The sequence below is a fragment of the Sciurus vulgaris genome (assembly GCF_902686455.1).
Source record: "Sciurus vulgaris genome assembly, chromosome: 2".
NCBI lineage: Eukaryota > Metazoa > Chordata > Mammalia > Rodentia > Sciuridae > Sciurus > Sciurus vulgaris.
In genome coordinates, this window is record NC_136462.1 from 40244929 (window position 1) to 40261197 (window position 16269).

General features: G+C 35.7%; 1 protein-coding gene across 1 annotated transcript in view; it reads left to right on the plus strand.

Annotated features, from left to right (window-relative positions):
• KCNH5 (potassium voltage-gated channel subfamily H member 5) overlaps positions 1-16269 on the plus strand; it is a 700940-nt gene that overhangs the window by 406805 nt on the left and 277866 nt on the right. The window contains exon 4 of the mRNA XM_079126274.1: positions 8576-8699. Coding sequence (XP_078982400.1) covers positions 8677-8699 — 23 coding nt within the window. The 5' untranslated portion in view covers positions 8576-8676. The remainder of the gene's footprint in view (positions 1-8575; positions 8700-16269) is intronic.

Consider the following 16269-nt stretch of genomic DNA (forward strand, 5'->3'; position numbering starts at 1 on the left):
TATAGAACAGTAGTTTTTAGGCTATGCCTAAACTGAGTTCTTCCATTTTGTAAAGCAATAGTTTGCCATGAGATACTCCATTTTGAGTACAGGTGCCAAGGTAGAATTACTCCACGCCTTGTTTGTACAAGTAAACAACCTCCTATCTGACATCCCCATAAGGCACACATTGAAAAATAATTTACACGTGCCAACTTATCAAACTAAATCAAGGAGTACCTGAACATGTGGACATTCCAAATCATATCAGGAACACCAGATATGGGAGCTTATCAACCTCATTTGATGAGAACACATCACTTGAGACCTATAAAAGGAGGAAACCCCTGAGACTGAACACAGTGGCACCTTGACCCCATCACCTGGTCACTCACCATGGGCCTTGCCCAGGAAAATTGTTGCAGTGACAGACCTCTGATCTCCTGTCCCCATCAAGCTTCAACAAAACGTGGTTTCTTCTGCCCGTGATGATCACAACACTGCCCACTCTGAGCTGACACCTTGAGCTGATCACTCTGAAACTGAAACTGCCATCTGTCTGAACCCTTTGTTTTGACAACTCTGTGGAACTGGTTCATTAAAATCCTTATCTTGCCATCTTCAGTCACTCTTTCCCCCTGCATTCATCTCTCTCTCTGTCTGCCTGTGCTCTGGGCTCAGCATCTGTGACCCTGAGGCCATATAACCCTGTCTTAGTCTTTCGGTGACTTATTTGTATATCATTGTGTGAAGTATGTATGACTTGAACATTTCACATAATAAAAATTAAGATGGGAACAAAAGAACCTGTGTTTGCCCAGCTTATGACTACCAGGTGACCCACAAGTATTCAGTGAACTGCCACTAATAAAAGTGGTATAGCATGTGAATTTATTGTTATTCAATAAATTCTGACATTGTGGAATAACACAAACTTGTTTCATCCATTTTAATGACCTATGTCTTGACCTATGTCCACCGGCCCAGTCCTGTAACTTTCCTGACTGGGTTTTCCATCTATTAAAAAGGAAGGCAAGATTGCTCAAGGAGAATACTTTCACATGCTTGGGAATCACCTGAGGATCTTGTTAAAATACAGGTCCTGGTTCAGAAGGTCTTGGGTGAGTCTCAGGTTTTGCATTGTTATAATCTTCTAATAATGCCTGGTGCATATTTTGAGTAGCATGGTACCAGATCAAAGTGTCCCAAACTTGACTGAGCATGAGACTTCTCTCTATGGCTGTATTTTTGTATTCTATCCTGAGGGAGTCAATTCAGTGCATCTGCATTAGAATTTAGCAATCTCTATTTTTGACACTCGTGACAAGATTCTATTGCAGCTGCCAGCATTTAGGAATTATTGCACTAGATTAGTGCCTCTCCACCCTGGTTGCACATTAGAACCACCTGAGAAGATTTAAAAATAAATATTAATGCTTGGGTTCCAGTCTAGACCAATTAAAACAGGATCTTTGGGGCATGGGGTCTGGGATGGGTGACCCCTATGTCCTCCTCCAATCTCTGTCACCATCTTGTCAAGCAAATGTGCAGCCAAGGTTAATAAACACTAATAATGATCCATGGGGGGTCATTTTTAAAAGATTCATTTTCTTAAATGAAAAATCATAATGGTATATACTTTTGGAGTCCAGTGTGATGTTCTTATTATTTGTATACATTGTGGAATGAACAAATGAGGTTAATTAGCATATCCCTTAAGTATATGTCATTTCTTTGTGGTAAGAACACTTAAAATTCTCTTTTAGCAATTTTGGAATATGTAATATATTATTAATAACTGTAGTCACCTTGCTCTGAAATAATCTGATAATAACTTTGTACCCACTGACCAGTGTCTTCCCTCCCCCTATTCATCTCTCTTTCCCAGTCTCTGAGTGAACCACCATTCACTCTCTACTCCTAAAGGGGTGTGTGTGTATTTCCTAAAACACTGTGTATATATACACCACACTTGTTAAATTTAATTTTTAAAATTTTTCATATGGCCTTAAGGGACCATTTTGAATCCAGAGCTTATGAGTTGGTTTTGAACCTTCCAACTCTTGAGGAAAAAGTACTTGTTTTATTTCAGGTCCATCTCTTAGAGGACAGTGAGTGGTCTTGAAAGAATATAATGTTTCTCAAGCCTAAACCTCTTGTAGGAATCCATTCAAGAACCTGCTGATGTGTGGAATTGCAGCTTCTGAAATCCTTCCTGCTGATGTGGATAATGCTCTGATCCTCAGGCACCCTGTATAGGACCATAATTGTGTATTTGAACCGTTTGAAGTTGAAATGTTTGTAAACATCTTCAAGGACTGAAGCAGCCTGGATGTTAAGGAAGGTTCCAGAATTCATGGCTCCATGCATACTGAGAGAGTGAGAACAAACCCAAACTATTTTCCGTAGTCTCAGAGTGATGACCCTGAGAATTCTGGGCAGTTTCCTTAATGACTTCATGGTTTCTGAAACTTCTGGGCTATCTCACTTTCTAGTATTGCAGCTCATCTGCTGTGCAGAGAAGCAATTCCTCTGTAATCAGATTTCTTTTCTCTACCATGTTTTAAAACTAAAGAAAATTAAATTTTTCTGGGTAACAATTTTAATTAGTTTGTTATCTTGTTCTTGATATTTATTAATAATATATTTCTAATTTGTTGAAACAAGAGGTTTTAATGGCTGTAAGGAAATGGAACAGTTATATGAATATTTCATATACGTACAATGTTTCAGTTAACATACAGATTTACAAAAGAAGGTCATGGATCCTTTAGGTTTTGGCATTTTCCATCTAATTTGGTCTTATTTTTAAAAACTCTCTTATTTCTCATTTTAAAATAGTGTAGTTTAGCTATTACTGATAAATATAATTTTATAGGTTCAATATTTAAAAGTTTTTCTCTTGCACATGCATGCACACACGTACCCTTGCATACATTGCAAACTTTTTCTCCATGTATGACACAGTTGGAAAAGAATTTTGCATACAATAATATTTTATAAAGACTTTCTGCTCCAATAGTTTGGAAAAACTTTGCTGATTTTATTAATTATTTAACCTCCATAATTATCCAGAGTGGTGGTTATCATTATCACTAGTTGGTGTATGAGAAAACCAATGATCAAATTAAAACTCCCCAGTTTTCCAGTTATTCTCTTGGTAGTATTGAGAAGGGATCCTAGTGTGGAGAGACTATTTGGGACAGAGCTTTTTGTGGTATTTGGATTGTTATGAAAATTTATCAGTTGATGAGTTCTTATATTAGCACTATGGCTAATTTACTCAACTATGGTTTTATAAAACACTCAGAAATGATAGAAGTAGTTCTTTTATTTGTCCTCCATAGGCGTAAGGTGCGTATTATTAAAGAGCAATCATTAAAGCTTTATGGTAGGGGCTGGGGAGCACTGGTTGGCTTACTTCACTCTTTGATGGCCTAAATTACTGAACTCAGTTGTGAAGTATAAAGATGAATGGAAAGCATGTTTCATGAACTATTTTTTTAAACTTTAAGTTGGTTTTAAAAAAATGCTGAGTTTCTAGGTCCGATTCAATATGCAAACAGATACTATAGAATGTACCTGGCAAATATCTAAATTGTTTTTATTCTGTTATTGGTTAAGATCCAAAGGATTTTATTTTGAAAAATGACCTTGAAGTAATGAAAAATATCCACTACCCACTTTTGATATAACTTTCACGTTTTCTTTTCCCTAAACACATCTACCTTGAAGCCAAGAAAGAGAATTAGTCTTCCATGCAGGAAGTTTATTTAGGTCTTTCCCTTCATGCCCAATCTTCCTTTTTTTCCATCCAAAGCAAAAAAGAGACAGTTTCCCCTAGAAAGAGTTTGAATTTGCAGATATCTCAGGCAAGAATTAAAATTTCAGGAGCATGCGTTCTAGTTGCTGCTTCTCGGTAGTCTGGGCTTTGCAAGTCTCTGGCTTATTGCTTGATGAGTGATCAGTAGAAGAGAAAGGGAATTGTTTTCTGGGTTGGAGACAACAGGAACAGCATCAGGCCCAAGGCCTCACATAGTGTTAGGGCACCATTCATGGTTGTTTTTGTTATTAATTTTGTTATTGGGTAGGGTTGTTTTTATTGGCATGTAAGTGAAATAATGTATCAACAACAAATGGGTAGTGATAGCTGGGCCCCGCTGAGCTGGACTGTTTTCTCCTTGCAGAGCTATTGAGAATAGTGTGGTGGGGCAGGGGAGGATTTTTAATTGCAGAGTCCACTAGGAACTGTTAGAGCTCCTGATTCAAACCTAACACTTGTCTTAAAAACAAGTTTGTTTATGAGAGAGGGAGGCCTGCAAAGCTTTTGGAGGGTTGCTTCGGGCATGTTTTTAAAACCATGAGATGCAACCCTTCATTGAGGTGTGAAATTGATTTAATGGGTTTTGACTTACACACCTCAGAACTGAAATAGAACAGAAAATGGTAGAGTACATCTCATGCAGTGAGTGTTGTCCTAAGAAATCTTTTTAGTTGTGTGTTCACATGGGTTCATGCCTACACATGTTTTGTGCATGTCTACACACCTGACTATTTATTTCTTATTATATTACTATATTTCTCTTTCTTCAGACAGTTAAAAAAAAAAAAAAGCAAGTCCGAAAAATACTGGGTTGCTAAAGAGTAGCAGAAGAGGTAAATCATGTTCAAAAAATTATGTAACGGATGTGACCTAGTCAGGAAAGATCCCCTGCAGTCATGCCAGTTTAGATCTAAATAAAAGTAGATGTCAACAGGTTGGGAAGGGGAAGAAATGGTGTTTAGGCATGGAGGATAGCAAGTGAAAAGTACCATGTTTGATAGGCAAAAGGTGGAGGGAAAGTATTTTGACTGAGTAGTGGGCATCACTACTCAATATGTTTTGGGAACACAGTGGAGAAACTGACATACTTCAGTAGCATAGGCTGTAGTAGTAATGAGATGCATGCTTGCATTAGTAGCAAAGGTGAGGCCAGATTTCAGAGGACTCTAAGTCTGCAAGGGAATTTGAGATTTGATAATGTAAGTTATTGGGATTCTCGAGGGGTCTAGGATGGAGGAGGCTTTCAAGGGGTCAATTTAAGATTAGTCTGAGCGTAAGAGTGAAAATCAGGAGGAGTTAAAGCAGGGAGACTGGGTAGCTATATGCCCGGCCATGGTTGTCTGATGGTGCAGTAGAAAGCTTATGGATTACAGAGGGTAAACTGACCTGGAATAAGAACGGAAAGAAAATAATTTTAGATGATTGTATTTATAATTGATACTACAAATAAAGAGGAGTTATAGAGGAGTTTATGCTTTCTGAAGCACTTTTGCAGCAATGGATTCATTTTGATCTTTATTCTAACCCCCTATAGGTACCATGGAGAGGTATATTACCATTCTCCTAGCTAAGCCTCAGCTCAGATGTCACTGTTTTCCTAAAACTCCTGATTCTCTGGTCAAAAGGGATTATCCACTCTTCTCCTTGAGTTTTCTTTTAAATCTATATGCAGTAAAATGCACAGATTACAAGTATATAGTTCAATGACAAATATGTTAACCTGTGCAAGTTATATCACAATAGAGAACAATGACAGCCCCCAGAATGTTCTTTTTTGCCTCTTTCAATGAGTCCCTTGTTTATTTCCTTCAGAAATTGTTGTTCTGGATAATTAGCATATCCTTCGCCTTAAGCATTTAACACAAAGAAAGAAAGAAATCATTGTTCTGATCCCTATCACCATGTTACCTTTGCTATATTTAAATTTATTTGAATGAAATTATTCAGTATACCTATATTAAGGTTTTGGCTTCTTTGGTAACTTTTACATGTTTGAGATTCCTGCATGCTGTTAACTGTATCAGAAGTTTGTTCCTTTTTTTAGAGCTGAGTGGTATTTCTTGTATGAATATGGCACAATTTGGAATCTGTTCTCTTGTTGATGGACATTTGCATTATTTCCAATGCTTTGACTCATATGAATGAATCTGATGTGAACATTTTTCTGCAAATCTTTTTGTTAACATATGCTTTTATTTCACTTGAATAAATACCTAGGGGTGAAATTTCTGGGTCATAGATGAATATTTAACTGTACAAGAAAATGTTTTCCAAAGCGATCATACCATTGTCTATCCTCACAAGCATTTTATAAAGAGGTCCAGTTGTTTCAGATTCTCATGCTTGTTTTGTGGTATTATCCTTTGTAAGTACTCTTATGGGTGAGCAGTGATATAGCATAGTGATTTTAGTTGTTACTCACCTCATGCCTGATGGTTGTGAATGGCATATTTTGTGCTTCTTACTGTTGCCTATCTTATGTAGTGAAATGTCTGTTCAAGTCATTTGCTTATCTTATCAATTAGGTTGTTTGATTTTTGGTAGAATTTTTAAAAAATATATTCTGGATTGGAGTTCTTATGGGATGTCTGTATTGTGAATATTTTCTCTCAGGCTGTAGTTTTCCACTTTATTTTCTTTACAGTAGCCTTGAATGCTTAGTTGATTTTAATTTTGCTGAAGCCTAATTTGCCAACATTTTTTTTTATGGTGATTGCTAAATGAGTCTTATATAAGAAATTTTTGTCTTCTTCCATATTGCAAGATTTCCTCCTGTGCTTTCTCTTAGAAGTTTTCTGGTTTATGCTTTTGTAGTTGGGTCTATGACCTTTGACTCCTTAGCCTTAAGAGACATTTCCACTGGGCCATATCACCTAATGAACTGTCCAAACTAAGAAATCCTCTTGGGATGGACACAGTTACAGGAATGTCTCACCTGATATATTTCTATTTTTTTAGTTTATTTATTTATTTTTTATTTTAGAATTTTTAAATTTTTGCCTACTTTTGGTTGCTTCCTAGTGTCCTTAAGAGTTTTTCCCCCCCCCTGATATGTTGTTCTGTGCTTCTTGATAGTATCTATTCCACTAAGTTGGATTTGGTTGTTGTATATTTGTTTTTCTAAACATGTAAATTTGTTGACAGCCAAGAGTATGTTTTATTTATCTTTATTTTATACCAGTGTCTGAGCCAGAACAATCCCTTTTATGTAGTAACTACAACTTAGTAAATGTTGAATTGCATTATTGTTTTTATGAAGACCAACTTTGAGACAGAACTTAAAATCTGCTACTCATAAGTCCATTTTTATTTTTAGTATACCACCCTGAGTATGAGCCCAAGGGGGATTGTTTTTAGTAGATAGTTTGAAGTACTGTATTCATGTTAGAATTTTTTAGTTTTTAAATATTTTTATTTTAAAATATTTTTCATTTTTATGTAAATATTTTAATTAATTAACTTTAATTTATGATCATGTTATCTACAAAACTGCTTAAAGTTGCTGTCTGAAATGATTGGATTTTCTATCAAGGTTGATACCAAAACATATTTCTTTTGTGTGTTAATTTTATACCTAAAGCAAACCTACTTTACTATATAAAATAGAGCAGAGATATTTCTTATATATAATAGTGACAGTTTCTAAATTCTGTGTAGTATGTGGTAGACAGTAGTATCTTGGAATAATTTTATTTTAAAAGAAGACCCTTTGGTATATGTACACAATGAAATATTGTTCAGCCATAAAGAAGAATTAAAATTATGACATTTGCAGGTAAATGGATGGAGTTGGAGAATATCATGCTAAATGAAATAAGCCAATCCCAAAAAATCAAGGGCTGAATGATTTCTTTGATACAAAACAGGGGGTGGGAGGGAGGCAAGAATGGAGGATGGATTGTATAAGGAAAATGAGGGGTTGGGGGGGTGGGGGGTAACGAAAAATAGTAGAATGAGACAAACATCATTACCCCATGTACATGTGTGATTATGTGAATGGTGTGACTACTTCATATACAATCAGAGTAATGATAGTTGTACCCCATTTGTGTACAGTGAATCAAAATAAATAAATAAAAAAGAAGACTTTGTTTTTTATTTTATTGTCAAAAGTTTTTTATTTGTTCTTTTTAGCTATATATGACAGTAGAATGTATTTTGACATAATACACATACATGGAGTATAACTTCCCATTCTTGTGGTTGTACATGATGTGGAGTTACACTGGTCATGTATTTATATATGAACATAGGAAAATTATGTCCAATTCATTCTACTGAAAATAATACCCGTTAGTACTATTTAAAATTAGACTTTTCAAGATCAATCTAATATACAAAGAATTTGTCCCATCATTTCAAAATTGTATTAATAGAATTTTTGGAGCGGGTCATCCAATTTGCCTCTGTTATCAAGTTGAGTATTTGTGGAAAAGTGACTATAGGGTCTTAATAAATTAATTCATTTTTAAGTGTAATTATTATAGTCATTAATATTATTTAGTAGTAATCACATTGTTTTCATAACATAGGGTATACTTGAAGGCAAAGAGGTATTATAATTTGGTTTCTTTTAAATGGCATTTTTAGTTTGTGTATAAAGCTTGTATTTATTGCAGATCTGTATTGATTACATCAATTTCAAGACTAGGTCATGTTACTCGTACCATAATCAGGCATCTGTTTGAATTTGCCTTTTTAATTACTTGAAAGAAATACATTTTTAAATAAAGCTATTAAATAACTTCCTTTTGTTTTTTCTTTCTTCCTTAGAATCAAGTTTCTTACTGGGAAATGCCCAGATTGTGGATTGGCCTGTAGTTTACAGTAATGACGGTTTTTGTAAACTCTCTGGTTATCATCGAGCCGACGTCATGCAGAAAAGCAGCACTTGCAGGTACGTTGTGGAAAAACTTAGGAATCTTTTCTAAAATTGAACAAAATTCTTAAAGTAGCTAAAAGCCTTCTACTTATTTGGATTCATGTATATAATCTATAGGGTAAAAATCGTATTAGAAAACTAAGAAGACTGAATTATCAATGGAAATATGCAGTTTAAGAGCCATTGTTAACTTTTGCAGACAGAGTTTTTTTTTTTTTTTTGTATCTGGGAATTAATTCGTTCATTCAACAAATATTTTTTGATCAGCTACAATGAGCTGGGAGCCAGTTAAAGATGCTGAGTGATCAGAGGAACATCCTATGTCAGAGAACCCTGTAGGACTCAGCACCGGTGAAGCAACTAAAATTGTTTTAAACAAAATAAAGATCAGCGGATGAGGACATATAAGGGGGGGGATAGGAGGGGTTAGTGTTAGGGTTAGGGTTAGGTTTAGGGTTAGGGATAAGGAGGGTGGTAAGAATGGAGGAAGGAAGGATTGTATAGAGGGAAAAGAGGGGTGGGAGGGGTGGGGGGGAAGGGAAAAAATAACAGAGTAAATCAAACAACATTGCCCTATGTAAATTTGTGATTTTTAATTAAAAAAAAAAAAGATCAGTAGAGTGGAGGCAAGATTTCAGGGAAGGGAGGAGGGGAGGGCAAGGGGAAGTACTGGGGACTGAATTAGAGCAAATTCCATGCTTTTATAATCATGTCATAATGAATCCTAATGTTATGTGTAACTAAAAAGAATCAATTAAAAAAAAAGAAAAAGAAAAAAGAATAAACAACCACCCTCCCAGGAGAACATGGTCCATGAGCATTTAAAGTGCATGAGAATGAAGTGCTTATATCCCGTGTCAATCACATGTGGTCTGTAATGTTGGCACATTGTACTGTTGCTATTTTATCTTATGTAAAATAGAATTCTGACATTTATATTTCTTATGGCAATTTTTAAAAAATATAGGTCATTTCTGCAAGTTTAAAGAGCGTATTATGATAAAAGGAGATGAGGAAAAAGAAAACTATATATAAGAAGCAATTTAGAATCTAAGACTTTCCCACAACATTTCAGTAAGGACAGATGGGGTGTTTTTTCCTTGATTTAATTTTTCTTTAAAGCTCTCAACTAAGCACCAAAATTAAATTATTTTAGAACTGTGAAGGATCTGAAATTTTTTTTTTAGTTCAATCCTGTTTTTCAGATGGGAAAACTGAGGTAGAGCTGTGTTAAGGAACTGACCCAGCAAAACAGTGATATACCTTTTACCTACACATTTACACTGAGACGCTATATACCTATATCTACCTGTGTCTACATCTACATCTGTATGTCCATTCTGAATCTAAAATGAAGCCAGGGATTTCATGTTTTACTGGTGAGTCTAAGCCTGACTAAACCTTAAAGAGCTTTTGCAAAACATAGATTTCCATACCTCTTAACTCTATTGCATCAGAGTCACCAAAAGTGGGTGGATGGGGTCTGATGGGGTCTGTAGTTAGTTTATCCAGGTTTGAGAAATAATCTGTTCAAGCATCCTCTTCCTTCCCTTATCTTTGCGTAGCTGTCCTCTCTTCTAAAGTCATGCCTACATTCAGTCTTTACTTACAGGTATGCAGTTGGAAAACAGGAGTGATGGAAAGTGTGGCCTTTGGTGGCACTGATGTCTTTGTGACGTTTTATCCATGGGGAAGGCATTGCCTTTGTCATTAGAGGTGTGTTGCCTGTTCTGGGAGAAGTAGCAGGTCTGTGTCATGCATCACCCTCCAGTGTGTCCCCGGCAGTTTTTAAGTTATGGAAAGGTTAAATTTTGTGGTCTACCTTGCCCTGTGGAACAGGCATGGTTGAGAGTCCCAGGGAACACTGATGCTCCCATACCTGCTGGCATCTCATTTTCATACCAGTTCTGTCTCAGGTGCCCTCTTGTACCTGAAGGTATTTATGATTCCCCCAACAACAGGTGTCTCTCTTTTCTTTGATTCCTCCTAGTTCTTTGTGTGGATTTCTGTTGACATACATGAGTTAAAGGTAAGTCTTTAACTTACCTTATCCCTTGGGTTTGAATTCTTATTGCTTTTGTTGTAAGTTTTGGACAAGGATTGCTGTTCCTATCTGGACACATCATGAGGTTCTGCTCACATTCCTTCTGTGTCTCATGTATTTGTCCAATTCCCCCAATTCCCAGGTAGTTCGATTTTGCAAGTGTAATTTTGCCTACAAAAGGATTCATTTAAAAAATGCTGGCATGTTATATTAACATATTTTCAGCTCTAAAAGAGCTACTTTCCCCTTCATTCCTCCAGTACCAGATTAAGTGCCTTGAATTCAGGAACTGATCTTACTCACTTTGTATATACTATAGAACACAGGACAGTGTTTTGTATCTTTTTTTTTTTTTTTTTAAATTAGATTGGCTTGTTTTGCAATAAACCCTAGCCAAAGTCTTCCAGGCTTCTGTAAAGCTTCCATTTCCTGCATTTCATTCAGGACATTTGAGGTGAGTGAGGGAGAGTGTGGGTGGGCTATGTTGGACTTTTTCACTGTGAGAAAAAGTGTGCAAGTCTTCCCCTAAGTCTTGCCCTATCAGAGATGTATTTTCAAAGTGATCATATTCTGAACATAAACCGTTTGTACTTGCTTGCGTAAAATGCCAAATGTGTTTTGCTAATCTAAAAATTGCAGCCAGTTTAAGGTCCACACAGAGCAATGAAGTCTAGCATCTGATAAATGAGCAAATGATATCTGAGCCTTGGCAGGTTTTCTTGGAAGCATGATTTATTTTAATGCATTCCCATTTTAAACTTCCTCATCCCCCTTTTAAAATTAAACTGCACCCACTTTATGTTTACTGCAGCATTATTTAGAAGAGTGAAGACCTAGAAATAATCAAAATGTCTAGTTGTGGGAGATTTGTTAAAAAACATTATGGCAAAGCCCTAACTTTCTAAATCATAGGTTGGAAGGATAGTAATGCTGGAAAAAACTAACAGCATATTATAAAAAAATAGAAAAGAAAACTTCAAAAATAAAAACAAAAAAATCCAGAAAACCACCTCCAAAATGTTTATAAAACAGTGTCTGCATCACTGTTCTGAGGTTTTGGTTTTGTTTAACATACAGCTTCCCTCCCACCATTTCTTAAATAAATCTATGAATATGCGACTTAAGAAAACAGAAAGAAGAAAATTATACCCAGATTAAGAGATATAGGGTTAATAATTAAAAATTAGTCTTTTGGAATCACTGGATTTCTACTGAATATGGGGATAAATCATTTGACGAGGAATGCAGCCTTATGAATAATTTAGAGACCTCCACTGATTCCATTATGACCAATTTTAGATGAACTCAAAAGAATGAGAAGCTACCAATCAGTGAGCTCCAGTTTGTGTGGGAAAATGTGGCTGGTGATGCTGTATATCTGAAAACAAAACAAAACAAAAACCAAAAAACAATCATTTCTTTAAATATTCAAATGTGAATTGTTTTATGGGAAAATTTTAAAAAATGTCAATTTGTGTTTTTACCATACCAAGAGGCTAGGGTTTCTCTTTGTTTCTTATTGTTTTCTTCTTTGTTCTTTCCAATTTCTCCCCATCCATTCAAATTAAACATACTTCTCAATTTGTTAGAATATTATCAATGTGCCGTCTTTATTTCTTTTTCAAAACTTTCTTTTCTGCTTCATCCCATCCCCCTTGCTCTTTCTATAGCTGCTCATTTGAGTGTTTATCGGAAGTCTTTTTAATCCATCTTTCATTTACTTATTGAATTTGTATGCTCTTGAAATGCTGCTGCTTTCCACGTGCTTGTTTACAAGACCCTCATCATCTCTGCTATGTGGAAATATTTATGTTTTTTAACTCCTTCCATTTAATGGTATGTTTTGAGATTTCTTTATGTCCCTGTATCACAGCCTATTTCATTATGTGTGACTGTTGCCTGTTGCTCCAGTGTCTTCATGGCCTTTCTTTGATTTATCCATCCTACTGGTCATGTGATCCAACTTCTGACTCTTTGCTACCCTGGACAACTTGGAGATAAACATCCTGTACACATCTTCTTGTGACCTGTGTGGAAGTTTTTTTTTTTTTTTTTTTTTTTTTTTGTCTGCATTCCCAGAAATGGGATTGATGGCTAATAGAACAGAGGCAGAATTTTAACATCAGGTGCTAGGCTATCATTCTCAGTATTATGAGTGAGCATTCTGGTTTTCCTGCCTCCTTGCTATGCTATTATAGTATATAAATGTCAATTAAAAAATCTGATATATGCTAGCTTCTATCTCATTTTTGTCTTAGTTAAAATTAAAAAATTCTATGACACATCCGAATGCCTTGGAATCTATTCCATTTTGTCATCTAATAATTGTATTTCCAAGCCTTGCACTGTTTTGCTCTTATTGGAGGATGCAAGAAGTATTGCAAGTTGAAAGGAAATTACAGGTTTGGAGGGAATGGCATTTCAAAGCATACAATCCTGCTTTATGACCCTTAAGAAACTCTGGCATGCAAGACATATTGTGATAGGTTAGGTTAGGTAGGATCCACTTTAGCCTTTTACTTGTCAGTAACCTGACACTTTAAAAAAACCTCTTGCCTTTTTTTTTTTTTAAATTTGGATAGAGGGGTAGAAGAGCAATCTTGTAGTGTTGAGAGGGGGGATTCAGGAGTAGTTAGATGCTTTAAATACATTTTTTTCTGGAAGGCTATTAACAATTTCTTACCTAAGCTATCAAATTAGACAACCAAGCAGAGTTACTGAGAGACATTTTCTGGGATGGATTTCACAAGCAGATTTTTAAACACAGGATTAACTCAGCAGCCAACATTATGCATGACGGATGAAAGTCAGGGTGGTTCCCTGTTTAAGGACTGTGTTCCTCATGGGGACATTGAGGAAAAGTGCAGGGGCCCAGGTGTCTCAGTGATGTCAGATTCTTAAGGCTGGAGGCATCCAGTCCTATCCATGGCTTTCCTTAATTACATGTTATTGATCTACCATTTATGACTCCATCTAAATCATTTTAAGATCGTATGAATTGATGGGTTGTGAAACTTTTTGGTAGTGCTTTTGAATTTTTCTAAAATTATGGCTTTGAAATTTTTGAAGGCTGTGTTCTTATTTGTTTTTAATTCTTCCTCCTTAACTCCTTTTCTCAGGCTTCCTCTTTTTTGATCCTTTGACTACAGATCTTAGTCCACCTCCCTTTAACCTTTTAATAATCCTACTGTTGCAGCCTCTTCTGAGCCAGAGACCATATTTACCAAGTGCATTAAATGGACTGTGTTGGTTCTTGGAGGAAGCATTTGGTAGTCTGTGAATTGCAGCTGGCATTTAATAGCATCCTTAAGAGTGGTAACTGAATGTTTGTGATGTTTTGGTCTAGCAACATTATCATCCAATAACAAAGGAAGATGGGTTGGTAGAACTCATGATTAGGTTGTGTTTCTTCTGAGATGTAAGGTTCTTTTCTTCTTTGGTGGTCCATCAACCATCCTTCCTGTGAGATATAATGAAGCTTGTTTGTGAGATTTTGGTATCAGAATAAGGGATCTAAGAATAAATAAATCCTTGAACTAAGGGGTTTAGTTTAGAGCCTTATTGCCTCTTTTTTAAACATACAGTTTTTAACAGAGTTTTTCTGTTTTTCTACAATATAACAGATGGAAGCAGAAAATTAAGAGAAAGAAATTGAAAAAAAAATCCTGCTGTAAGTTAAAGCTACCTATTCCTCAATTTTTTTTGGGACACAGACCCAATATTGCCACCAGTCAGTGGTGTGGCATTAAAGCAGCCAGATTATACAGCAGTAGTTTGCGGTAGGAGATTTGATTTCAAAAAAATCTTGTTGGCTAACAGAGGGAGATACCTAGAATTATTCTCTCCCTTTAAGATTTAGTGACTCTGGGTGCAAACAGGGCCCAATCTGAATCCTGGGATGGGAGAAAGGAAAGGAGTAGGTCTATGACTGGGACAGCGGGGGCGGGGGGGTCCTTCTGAGCCCACTCATAAGATACATTCCAGCAATGTTCCAACCGTTGAACAGCACATTGTACTTTGTAACTTCACGTGTATCATCCTTTTAATCTTCACCCTTTGAGTTGTGTTATCGTTATCATTTTACTGATGAGGAAACTGAGGGTCAGAGAGGTTATATGACATGCCCATGAATTACAGTTTGTAATTTTCCAAGGGCAGGGGTCTTCTGTTATAGCTACTCACTATTATAGCAGAGATGGATCACTTTGGTGAAACCAATTTTATTTTCCTTCCAATAAGATAGCAGCGCAGTTGTAGAAGTCATTTAGAATTACTAAAGGGGAACTTGGCATTCTGTGTAAGATAGAAAGTGGAAATTATATTTTTTATATACCCAATATATATTCATTGAATATATATATTTAATAAGAGGCATGAAAACAATAACAGTTTTATACATAGTTCTTCGAGCCTGATGATTACTGTTTTTTAAAATTTGGCTCTCCTTAAATTCCATTAACCATTCCAAGACTGTGTTGTGCTTCAGTCATCCTCTGTCAGACTGTGGGAGATTATGATCAGACATTCAACATTTACAAGTAACACAGCCAAGCAAATAACAAATGTGCCATGCCCAGAGAATGTGGAGTCATTGACTTTGTATGGTTTGGATAACTCTGGGTGGAAATCCTTTCCAGCATTTGAATTAACCTCTGGAACATTTGCTTTGGGAAGATGGATAGTACGTTTCAGACATTCTTTACAGTCCATTTAAAAACACCTTTTATTCTTGAACTGCTGTGTTTCACCACTTCAGGTATGTGTTCTGTCTCTAAAAATACACAGTATCATAAACTCAAAATGAAAAGTCTGAATGGAACAAGATAAGAAATACAGAAAGGACCTTAAAAAAGGAATTCAAAGTTTTAATAATTGGGATTTTTTTCCTTCAGCACTTTTACTTTGCTAAGACAAGCTATTTTAGCCTTGGAAGGGATGACTAAAGAAGATGAAGTTTTCATAGTTTACTTGAAAAGTTGCTTGTTTATTTTGATCTTCTCTTTAGACCTTTAACTACATTTGACTTGTGTTGTGTTTACACTTGTTTTTTTGGTACCCTGAATTGAACCCAGGGTTGCTTAACATCAGAGCAACATCCTCAGTCCATTTTGTAAAATTTTTTAAAATTTTGAGATTGGGTCTCACTAAGTTGTTTAGGGCCTTACTAAGTTGCTGAGGCTGGCTTTGAACTTGAGATCCTCCCACCTTAGCCTTCTGAGCCACTGGGATTATAAGCATACACAACTGTACCCAGTATTATTTTCTCCTAACTAGTAAATATTAATTTCTCAGATTCTTTTTATAAAAAATTGAGTTGTAACTTATATTTTAATCTTACTGCAGTTGATTTCTTTTACAATTTTTATCCAAGTTACTTGTTATAGTATGGATGCTTTCTTTTTCCATGTTTTTCTATTGGTCAGTTGTAAATTTTGTGTTTCAGTTTATTGAACTATAGAAACCAGTTATTTAGTGGTAAGAATAAAACGGTTTTATTCCTTCCTTTTTTTCTAAAGACCACAAACAGCTTAATTTCCCTTA